Source organism: Anticarsia gemmatalis, chromosome 4 (genome assembly GCF_050436995.1).
Source record: "Anticarsia gemmatalis isolate Benzon Research Colony breed Stoneville strain chromosome 4, ilAntGemm2 primary, whole genome shotgun sequence".
NCBI lineage: Eukaryota > Metazoa > Arthropoda > Insecta > Lepidoptera > Erebidae > Anticarsia > Anticarsia gemmatalis.
The window spans coordinates 6,493,088-6,505,839 of NC_134748.1; the positions used below are offsets into that span (position 1 = coordinate 6,493,088).

A 12,752-nucleotide genomic window follows, 5' to 3' on the forward strand; every position below is an offset into this window, starting at 1 on the left:
CTCTGTTAATTAAAATACGATGGGTCACAACAAAAATGCCGCGGTTATGTAACATTATAAGGTCACCCATGTAAGTGTTGGAAGTCGTTTAATCCATATCCATACTAATATTATAAATGCGAAAGTCTGTCTGTCTGTTACTCAATCACGTCTAAACTACTGAACCAATTTGCATGAAATTTGGTATAGAGATATTTTGATACCTGAGAAAGGACATAGGCTACTTTTGACCCCGGGAAAATGACGCATTCCTATGGGAAAATTTAGGTGGCGAACGAAGTTGCGGGTAAAAGCTAGTAACTTTATAATGAGACTATTTGCCACATCGCACACACACGTTTATTAACTATCGTATATATTTTATATCGACTTGACCAGCATGTACAAATTAGAGAAGGAATCCTGAATTCTTTTTGTTCTCTAATTAAATTTTTATTATCTTTAATAGAATCGGAAGTGGTTCATAATCGCCTCCTTTGGTGTCGTCATCACGAACGTCAAACCCTGCCGTCGCGTCGTCAAACGGTTCAAATGAGACTAATTAATGAGGTTAGAGATTGCTATTACGAAGATAAACTAAATACGGTACATTCTGTACAAACACAGATAAGAGTTTCGAAATCCTCTTCATAATAAATCAATTCAACGAATCCTCGAGCACTTTATCGTCGCTCCTACTCCCTGCAAAGTCATATAAAGTAATATTTATTATGCGAGTTTTATCCGGAATATCCACTTCCCCAACGTTGGTTAGCCACTTTTCAAAGATGACATTGTTTATGTGAGTTTAAGAGCCTAAGCCCGCCCCTCGTTTAGGCTCTGATAATTCTGTTAGCGTCACGACAGAAAAGGCATTCAATTATTTAAGAAAGTTCGTGTAATTCTATTTTTACATTGAATTTTGTTTTGTTTTTATCACATTAGGCCAGTTTAAATAGAATTAGTAGTTAGTTGCCAATTGAATTTTGGAAATACGTTACTAGAATTTGTTTTGATTATTTAGCTAACTCAATGAAGACAAATGAAGCTAAAAATACGTGATCAAATAAGAATGCTATGATAAGATATTATGATAGTTTTTATTAAAGGAAAACTGGATTATTTAGATCTTGATTAATCCTTTTCTACAGCTACGTAATTTCACTGAGTATCATTAAATAATGTTTTTAAATGCATAACAGAATTGTTGAAAAGCTTGGAGATTAAAGTGGCAATCTTGTTAACGTTAAATATGCATCTATTACAATAGTAGTTATAAACGATTCGTGAACTTAGGAACAAGAAGTACCTAGACTATAATGAATATCATCAAAGTTATTTGATAATATCTTATTACGTCGGTACTAATTGTTTCAACAATTATTCAATTTACTCAACAAGATACAGTCAGCTTTTAACTTTTGAGTTACTTTGAAGCCTTACAGTATAAGAACAAAGAATTTAATTAAGTTTCTAATTTACCTGGTTTGGTAAATGTGTGAAATTGTGTTCTACTAAGTTAATGTTATGTTGTTAATGGCAGAATGTTCATGCTTTTTCAGGAGTAAATTTAATGTTTTCGAATGGAAACAGATTTTAATAAATATTTATCTGGATAATCCGCATTGTTCATGAATATAACGTCACGTGTTGTTAAACCAAATTTCAGTGTATTGACAGTGTGTTATATGTTAATAACACAGGAATTTAAAGTCATCAATCCGCACACGACTCGCAATCCACATAATAATATCTTGCTTTGTGAAATTTTCTATGGCGCAGTGGTCGCCACGCCGCTACCACCACGTCGTGGTCGTGGGCTCGATTCCCACACGGAACAATTATTTGTACTTAGTCTTGTACGATCCACAAATAATTGTTTCGGGTCTGGTTATACTTTGTATTCTTAGTGCGGGAGTAGGAGTAAATAAATCTTTTTTCTACTAAATAGACAATCCGCATATTTGGTCCTAGAATTTTGTAGATTCGAATGGTTATTTTCGTATCTAAAAACATCTACTTATAAAACACGACGGTAGATATATGCAAAATCTTGCATATAATACATATCTTATTATATGCAAGATTTTTCAAATGGTATAATTTCTCAGTTTCAGTTTAGTTCCGGTTCATGATGAACATAGTATCAGTAGCGTCAGCGTTTGGTCCTCGCTGCCTCAACGGAAAGACTCCTCTGTCTTCCTTCCAGCACTACACGTACTTCTTATTCGCACCGACCCTTATATATAGGGATCATTACCCCAGAAAAAAAAAATATTTTTGCATTCAGTGAACTCGGCAGACAAAGGAACTAATTGAAATAAAGTACCGAAAGATTAACTTTACAAAACATATTTATCTGTCTATATGTGTTTATATTAATTCCTATCGCAAACAAGTTCTTTTAGTTCTGACTTACCATTTACATTTTATTTAAAATTCAAATCATATAATTTAGTAAAACCTTTTAATCCAAAACTTTAACATTTAACAATTACGTGAAACCATTAACGCTTCATAATACAACGGGCTTCATGTTTTAATGAATGCCCCAATAATCTGACGTAACGTATTAACCGATAATAGGAAACGATACCTGTCCTAAATATGGCGAGGATTAATTCCACATAGTTCCGCAACGGCATCTGATTTGGTATTTGCGGGAGCAAATTGCTAGATCGACGACTGATTAAGGCTTGCGTAACACATACCTAGCATCTTGCTTCGTCATCAGTGATTTTTTTTAATTTCGATACAGTAAAGCTTCGTATTTTTCACTTTTACTTACATTCTTAGGTAATCCTACATTCCTTGTTGAAAAACTTTTTTAATTTGTTACCACTCGAACTCTACATATAAAACATGTACCTACTATGTAATATTCTGCATGCCACTTGATGCATTAAAGATATCCATGAAGTACAATCTGCCGTTCTCTAACTTATAATGCTGTTATCCACAAAACAATGTTTCGAGATATTCGCGAAAAGGCGCGAGAAAATAAATATACAATGCTGTTTCCAGATGCTGCTAAAGATATTTCAAATCGCAGTTTCCAGATAGTTACGAAACAGCATTTTTCATATTTCTTTTCTCGCGCCTTTTCGCGAATATCTCGAAACATTGTTTTTGTAGATAACAGCATTATAAGTTAAAAGACGGCAGCAATGTAGAGTGGTAACTGCGTAGTCACAAGATGCACCAGTTGGTACCTACCTAATAAGTCGTGACACTTTGGCAGGCTATTTGTCTATCTACTAGCAGATAAGGTCAACCCTCTCATCTGGTACATTACATCTCCCGGGTACGATTCAAACGCAACATACTGACGCATTGCATTAGCTGCTCATAATAATTTACAGTATATATATCTACTAACACAATCATCGTCTACGTTACTCTCGTGTACGAGTAGATAAATACGTCACACAATATCTCATAGTGACGCATAATGTTCAATGTTAGCTGCAAGAATGTCCATGGATAACTCGTTACAAAACTGAATTAAAAACTGAACGTGGATATTCTCTTCTTAAACAGTGAATAATGTATTAAGCTGCAGCAGTAGTAAGTGCAAGCGCGAACTTTTACGAATAAACTTTTTGTTGCGCTTAAACTTTTATTTGCATTCCATTATGTTTTTACAGAACAAAGAAAACCAGATGGAGCCCAGTATAGGTACACTCATCGATAACAAACAAATTTTTTTTTTATTTAATCTAAACATTTCAGCGTTTGTACCTGAAGTAGGTAGGTACCTACACTACCTACCTACTTGCCCTGCATAAACATCCCTTACTGTTCAAGTAGGTATAATATTTAAATAAATGTACGAAAAAATTAATACTTAGGTATAGTAAGTAGCAAGCTAGCAAGTTGTTGAAATGTGTTCTATTTTCCGAAGACATTCGAAGTAAAAGGACTTTGTATATGTAGTTTAGTGAGAATATAGTGCACATGTGACAGGTGGAGGCCGGCACAGTCGTCCGAGGAATGTTCGCATGTGTGCTGCCGGGCGTAATATCCTTCCTGTGCGGATTCTATTGCCTTCTTCACGCATGGCTGAACGCCTGTGGCCTGGGCAGAGATGCTAAAGTTTGGGGACCGACTCTTTTATAAGGTAAATGTTACGTCTTATTACGTCGGTACTAATTGTTTCAACGATTATTCAATTTACTCAACAAGATACAGTCAGCTTTTAACTTTTGAGTTACTCTGAAGCCTTACAGTATAAGAACAAAGAATTTAATTAAGTTTCTAAATTACCTGGTTTGGTAAATGTGTGAAATTGTGTTCTACTAAGTTAATGTTATGTTGTTAATGGCAGAATGTTCATGCTTTTTCAGGAGTAAATTTAATGTTTTCGAATGGAAACAGATTTTAATAAATATTTATCTGGATAATCCGTATGGTTCATGAATATAACGTCACGTGTTGTTAAACCAAATTTCAGTGTATTGACAATGTGTTATATGTTAATAACACAGGAATTTAAACTCATCAATCCATACACGACTCGTAATCCACATAATAATATCTTCTACCTTTGTGAAATTTTCTATGGCGCAGTGGTTTAGGTCGCCACGCCGCTACCGCTACGTCGTGGTCGTGGGCTCGATTCCCACACGGAACAATTATTTGTACTTAGTCTTGTACGATCCACAAATAATTGTTTCGGGTCTGGTTGTACTTTGTATTCCTAGGGCGGGAGTAGGAGTAAATAAACCTTTTTTCTACTAGATAGACAATCCGCATATTTGGTCCTAGTACCTATTTAGTAGATTTAAATGGTTATTTTTGTATCTAAAAACATCTACTTATAAAACACGACGGTAGATATTACCTATCGCCACGAAATTCGGTAGTACTGTGTACTTTGTTGTTGTTACATTTTTCAAATGGTATAATTTTATTTCAGTTCCGATTAATGATGAAGATAGTATCTAGTGTTAGCGTGTGGTCCTCGCTGCCTCAACGGAAAGACTCCTCTGCCTGCCTCCCAGCACTACGCGTACTTCTTATTCGCACCGCCCCTTATATACAGGGATTACCTACTACCCCAGGTAAGAAACCAATAATTTAGTGAACACGTCAGACAAAGGAACTTATTTGATATAACGTACAGATGGATAATAAACTTTACATAACATCTTTATCCGTCTATATTTGTTTATATTGATTCCTATCTCAAACATGTTCTTTTAGTTTCGACTATTTATTTAAAATTTAAATCACATAATTTAGTAGAACTTTCAATCTAAAATTCAATAGCATGAAGCCATTTACGCTTCATAATACAACGGGCTTCATGTTTTAATGAATGCCCCAATAATCTGACGTAACGTATTAACCGATAATAGGAAACGATACCTGTCCTAAATATGGCGAGGATTAATTCCACATAGTTCCGCAACGGCATCTGATTTGGTATTTGCGGGAGCAAATTGCTAGATCGACGATTGCTAGGCTTGCGTAACACATACCTACCTAGCATCTTACTTCGTCATCACAGATTTTTTTAAATTTCGATACAGTTAAGCTTCGTATTTTTCACTTTTATTTACATACTTAGGCAATCCTATATTCCTCGTTGAGCCACATCTTTATTTGGTACCACTCCAGAACTCTACACTCAGAACATGTTACTCTGTAATATGCTGTAAGCCACTTGATGTATTAAAGATATCCATAAAGTACAATGTAGAGTGGTAACTGCGTAGTCACGAATTGCACCAATTGGTACCTAGTCGTGACACTTTGGCAGGCTATTTGTCTATCTACTAGCAGATAAGGTCAACCATCTGGTACATTACATCTCCCGGGTACGATTCAAACGCAACATACTGACGCATTGCATTAACTGCTCATAATAATTTACAGTATATACATACTATATAGCTACTTACACAATCATCACCTACGTTACTCTCGTGTAGGTACGAGTAGATAAATACGTCACACAATATCTCATAGTGACGCATAATGTTCAATGTTAGCTGCAAGAATATGCATGGATAACTCGTTACAAAACTGAATTAAAACTGAACGTGGATATTCCCTTTATTAAACAGTGAATAATGTATTAAGCTGCAGCAGTAGTAAGTGCAAGCGCGAACTTTTACGAATAAACTTTTTGTTGCGCTTAAACTTTTATTTGCATTCAATTATGTTTTCACAGAACAAAGAAAACCAGATGGAGCCGAGTAGGTACCTACTGTGCCTCGTAACGGAAGTCGCAGCAATTATATTTTACTACAGTTTTCTGTGGGAGAGATGCGTCATGCCTTACTGGTCGGATTCCGGCAGAGCACAGTAATCCTTACTTCTAACTACAAATCAAGCAATTTAAAAATACATTTTCAATTTGAATTTAAATAATCGTAGGTACACTCATCAATAACGAACAAGAAAATGTATTTATTTGATCTAAACATTTCAATTTTCAGCGTTTGTACCTTGCAGTCTGCATAATCATAATAAAATCAAACATCCCTTTGTGTTCAAGTATGTATAACATTTAAATAAATGTACGAAACAAACAATACGTAGGTAGAGCAAAACTTTTAAAAGGAAGAGCTAGTAATGTTGTTGAAGTGAGTTCTATTTTTCCGAAGACATTCGATGTAAGAAAACTTCATATATCTACCTAGTTTAGTTAGAGTAGCGTGCACATGTGACAGGTGGAGGCCGGCACAGTCGTCCGAGGAATGTTCGCATGTGTGCTCCCGGGCGTAATATCCTTCCTGTGCGGATTCTATTGCCTTCTTCACGCATGGCTGAACGCCTGGGCAGAAATGCTGAAGTTTGGGGACCGACTCTTTTATGTGGTACATGTTACATGTTGTTTTAACTTTCCTATGTTACTTAATTTAAAGGATTTTTTTTAACAGTATAAATTTGTTCATAATTTTTATCTACGTTGAATGAACGTAGATAAACTTATCTAGGTGTTTATGTTTTACGTGCTTTCTTTCTCTTGGTTAAGTCGTCGTCAATACGTTCCTATAGTACCTACGTATATACGGGTTTTTACGGGGAAGAATAAATAAAGGTGTTAAGTACAATTTTACAAAGCTTTGGCTAATTTAATTTTGTTTCAATTTTTAAGGACTGGTGGACGTTTTACTTTCTAACAATATTATCGCCGCTGGAACCGTGTAGTCCACTCCTGGTTGAAGGATCACACATATTTTCCCCTGGCACCTATAATGGGCCGTCCAATGTCAACGTTCATCGTGTTCTTCGTAAGAATAATCCTTATAACGTCATTGCCTAATTGATTTATTGAATAGGAGCAAATTACGTAGATAATCTATCAAACTGATAGATATAAGATCGTGATCCCGTTAGCAGGACAACTCTAATTGAGCATCGACCTACTCGGACTTCTAATTAGATATTAACAAGGTCAACAGCCGAGCCCCGGTGCGTACTTAGACAATTGTCACTGTGGACTTTACACTACAATATAATTACTAAAAGGAATTATGATTCATTACATTTACGTACAAATCTTCAGATTACCAAACGCGAGCATAAGTCTCAGTAATAAATAAAGCAGTCTTAAAGCCAAATGAAAAGCTGTCTTCTTAACTACCAAAAGATAAACAAAAATCCAGTCCAACGTCGGACGCAAACAAGCGGCCGTGCATGTGACAAGATAAGAGGGAACTTTCCCGAGCTGAAAGACAGTAGCTGTACCGTCTGCCTTATATCTTACCTTTGCCGACGGAACAATGAACGTATACGATTACGCGACATAAAGAATGTTTTGTTATTTAACGAATCAAGCATCTACCTTCACAAAATAAACACGCTACACGGATAACAGAAGTAAACGGTTGTTTTTTATTCCAGGTGTCGTCTGTACGACACGATGTGATTTTCGCGCTATCGTTTGGACTTTGCATTATTCTACCCGGTACTTTTAATACAGTTTAGTATTCTAGAAGTAATTCTGATACCACTCTAACAGAGTGTACCTACACTCTAACTCTACACACTCACTCACTACAAACAGTAGGTGACGTAAACCGAATGCCTACAAATGCTTCTTTATTGGAAATGGTAAGTTTTTTTAAATGTTTAATGGCGGATTTTTCCGGACAGATAGGCAAATCGCTACATACCTACTACACATATTTGGTACGTAGCATTGCTCTTCAGTTCTAATGCCAGACGAGCAATCAGACAACTAATGGAAGGGGTTCACGGGACTGCTGTGAAAGAACAGATTTGAAGAAAAAGACTGAAAGTGAGTTGCAAGGTGTGCCAAATGCGCTATCAAAGCTAAAATACCTTTAGTCGCTTAGCATAAGAAACTGATCTAATCTAAGCACCTACGCTGTTATGGAAATAGTAAATATTTTTTCTTTTAGGTCTCCTATGGAGTCTATAACCAATGGAATATTTCGCTCGCAAGAACTGCCCGCCTTCAGAGAACGACACCGTACCTAAGTCGTGGTCTTGGCCCGAAGTCGTCTTAAAACCTGATTGGACATTCCAGAATCCAATGCGCGTTTTCATCTAATTCTTTATTTTATTTATATTTTATAGTTAAATATTTGTTATTTTAACACGCATATTAATTATAGGGAAAACGTACTTTTTAGCTTACACTTTCTTCTTTTTGTCAGCACATGTTTTTTCTCAAAACTATGTAGTAAAGGGGATTTGGCTGATATTTTTGCAACCGGCCGACTGCCTGACGTCAATGCTCCTTAGGAGTCCTACCTTTAATTCGGGCTGAGATGTGTGTGCGGGTTAATGGTATAGTTATCTTGGATATAGATGGGGACGGGACTGTGGGACACCGCAGCGGTGGGAAAGGAGTTTTAAATGGCTTCAGTGGCTTGGGCAAGATGGGATCGCGTGCCCGAATATCTCTTCTATGATCAGACAGACTCATAATTAGAGACAGAGGTTAAAATACACCTACTTAATTTTAAGCAAATTAAAATGTTTTCCACTTTTGAAAATCATTTATTGAATATACGAAATATTAAAATACAATAGTCGGACATTTCAACGTACTCATAATATGTAAATAATAAAATCTACATCAAAGAACATTTTTAAGGAAAATGTAGACATCCATAAATTTTGTAAAACTAATAATACAAATAAAATGGGTTACAAATAATTCGGATCTCAGAAATGGCACTCATGAATAAAAAATGATATTTTTTTAATTGATGTTGTTACGATATCAGTCACAGGTCGTCGCAGGAGACCATTGCTTTTATACTCATCGTATTTCGTTATCCTGTTGTATAGAGTATTCTTTGTCACTTAATGATTACATATATGTATTATACAACTAGCTATTATATTTTTGGGGCAAAATATAACCCATGTTGGGTTACCAACTTTAGTTCAAAATATAAAATAAAATCAATTCCAATTGTATCAAATTCTATGGCCACACAACTTAATAACATAAAATACAAATAAATCTCGTAACTGTTTAAATCTAGTTCGTAACTTCTTAACATCAAGTATAATCATAAATATACCTATAGAAATGAATCAATACAAAACCTACTATGGAAATGAATGTAAATTGGGGATAAAGGAATGTAGCCGGTAAACATACTGTAGCTCTATAATCACAATTATGGAGGGAATCTAAAATATAAAATATCTATTATTTAAAAATTACTGTATCATGATAGATAAAAAAATATTACGTAAATGCCTTCAAATGCCATCAGCACTACTTCTCACGTTTCCATAGCTATAGCACCGTGTCAACATTTTAAAAAGCTATCTCACACGGCACACTCATGTTAGTACATTCTTAACCCACACATTGGCATCTTTCACAGCCCTTACTGACTATTAAAAGCACTACAAATATAACGATAATCCACTTAACATAAAATAAACATTAATCATTGTATAGGGGAACACTTACTTTTATAGAAATAATTATATAAAAATCTATGACATTCATTGCAACTAGATAAATTTAGACATAATATACTGTGCCAATTTGTGTACTTATATTAAATGTAAAACTAATGTGTGACATAAAATTGTATTTATCAAAATTAATGTATTGAGCAAAGTCCTATATGTGTGCAATATATCAGACTCTCCGTAATGATGAATAGTTTTATAAATTTGTTGCATTGTGTTGGATGGACTTTGCTAAAATCAGTAACTTTTCATACTTGTTTAAACAGCAGGAGTGCGGTCCAATTCTTTGAACAGTGACGATGACATCCTGTAAGTAATAATATAATTTAATAATGATTTCACATACATTTATCCACATGCTGTCAGTAATGTACATGTATGGAGTAAATTACTACATTATGTATTAGGTATATACATATAAGGCTACATTGACGTCATATTATTAAATGACACCAAGTTTAAAAGAAAAGCGAACATATAAAAAGTTCATTATAAAAAAAAATATCAACAATCAATTTAAATAACATGTTTTTCGGGTAATTCCCAGCACTACAATTTTTATAAGGAAACTAAAACATTTCTGTACCTACTTCCTTAACCCACAAAAAAATTCCATTTCATGTTAAAATATTTTGATACATAGTACATATCATTTTACAGGATGTAGACTGAAAGAGACAGTATAATATTTGCTTTGTCAATAAATACTCACTTGCTTATCATATGTTGATATATGTAGGATGGAATTATAGTGATGTTTACAACAGATGGGCTGGCATCAATTACTTTAGATATCTCCTTATCTTTCATGCCCACAACATTGATGGTATTTATTTCCAATAATTGATGATCAGTCAATAAACCATTGCGAGCAGCCGATGAATCTTTAACCAGGCCAACAATTTTGCCATCCTTGAAGTGGAAACCAACATGGCCTAGGGAGTCCTTGTGTAAAGTGATTGTCCTCTCGAAGGGCCTGAAAGATAAAAGTAATTACTCATAAATATTGTGATATTATTCCTAGTATACAGATTGTACAATGCAATTACAATAAAGTAATGCCAGTTTTCAATGAGTAGACAACAAAGAATATCCTTACCTATCACGGACAGCCATAGTAATTCCATTGTTAGATGCCTTCTTTAACAAGGCGTGGCATTGATCCATTGTCATTCCAGCCAGTGCTACATTGTTGATTTCCAGGATTTGATCGCCAAATCTCAGGCCAGCAAGTGCAGCCGGGCTGTTTGCACCCACATAGCAAACAAACACACCATTGTTGACAGAATGCAGCCTTACACCACATTTGCCATCCTTGTCTTTGCACAGAACAACTGGCCTAATAGCCTGTGTGACTGTTGCCTTTGCCAATGTGGTCGACTGGGATGATATAGGTGCTATCAAATTGCTTCTAGCAGCTGCTGAGGGTACCTATAAAAAAACATTTTTGAATACCACTCACTTTGAAGCATTATTTTATCATAGGTAATTTATTCGTGTTTTGAATATGTATTACAATTAATAGTGTAACTTGAGCCAGTTAATTATGAATTAGTGTTTGTAATGTCACACCTACCTATTAGAAAGTAGTACGAAAACAAGATAAACAGAGTTGGGCTACATTATATGCAACTTGCGTCGCGTAGTTTATTATAGATATCAAATTACATGCAATGGAAAATTCCAGTTTAAGGTCAGCAATAATGTACCTATAATATTTTAAACGGGTTTGGCAAAAACCATGCACTTATTAATTTGCTGATAAGAAACCAGTTACCCAAATCAAAAAGAAAAAGAATCTTACTGTCTGAATTTGGTATTCGGGCATGTTTAGCGCAATTACATCAGAAGATAATTCCAGCCCCATGTAGTCCCCGAGTGCAGGGTAAACATGGGGCGAAGGAGCGCTGGGTGCTGTAGCATGAGGCAAGGCATAAGACGGCGCGGTTGCTGCTTGGTGATGGGCCATCTGAGCCCTCACCATGTTATCCATCTTCATATCTTCCAAAGACGGGTATAACGACATTTTGGCGATAAAATACAACACTTGATTAACACAAAACTGCTATCTATAACGCAACGTAGAGTCTACTAGGACGTTTGCACAATATAAATGACTAATTAGAAACACAGTGAATCATAACAAAAACCCAATTGAAAAAAGTTTTCCTGCTGACGTTAGAGATGGGATAAACACATTTAATATAGTAACGCCTACCATAGAGTAAATTTAAAAAGTCAATTCGACTAAACATGTAAAATTGTGACAATTTAGTTCAAACGTTAAATTGAGTTAGTTAAAACGCTTTTAAAATATCGCAACTTGTTCACATAATACTAAATAGAATTAAATCAATCTAGAGTCCTTTCCAAAGACCGATACCATTACTCCAGAATAGCACGAGAATTGGTAGAAATCATAATACATGCCAATTTCAAACGAGATGATGGATATAAAACTATAGGCACAACGCTATCGTACTTGACAGTAATTCTGTCGTCGTAAATGTAAACACAGTAACTTAAGTTACTGTGTTTATAGTTTGTTTAGTTCTTTGGAATCAGGAGACCGCGGGCTATTTGAGAAAGTTTTCGGTTTGTTTGTACGATAGATAGTTACCGAAATACATTAAATAAAAACACAGTATTTTGACAAAAAAAATATTTTTTTTAATAAAAAATACAGTATCTGTGTTATTTTAAATTAAATAACAGTATCTCACTACTAACTGTGTTTTTTTAACGTGAATAGATTTTAATTTTTCTTTTCTTGCTTGATTATAACACGGCTTCTTCAGTTACTGTGATAGCGTATAAAATATTGTTCAAAGATAAACAACAAATACTTGAAT

General features: G+C 34.9%; 1 protein-coding gene and 1 pseudogene across 1 annotated transcript; one reads left to right on the forward strand and one right to left on the reverse strand.

Moving 5' to 3' along the window:
- The first annotated feature begins 1,752 nt into the window (after positions 1-1,752).
- Positions 1,753-7,951, forward strand: LOC142987850 (sterol O-acyltransferase 1-like; annotated as a pseudogene).
- Positions 7,952-8,947: 996 nt separating this feature from the next.
- On the reverse strand, positions 8,948-12,086 carry LOC142972318 (syntenin-1-like). Its single transcript, XM_076113333.1, has 4 exons — positions 11,705-12,086; positions 11,000-11,331; positions 10,613-10,876; positions 8,948-10,207 (listed from the first exon to the last, which is right to left on the reverse strand). Exons 1-4 carry the CDS (start codon positions 11,924-11,926, stop codon positions 10,159-10,161), a joined length of 867 nt encoding a protein of 288 aa, XP_075969448.1. The 5' UTR covers positions 11,927-12,086; the 3' UTR covers positions 8,948-10,158.
- Positions 12,087-12,752: the final 666 nt, after the last annotated feature.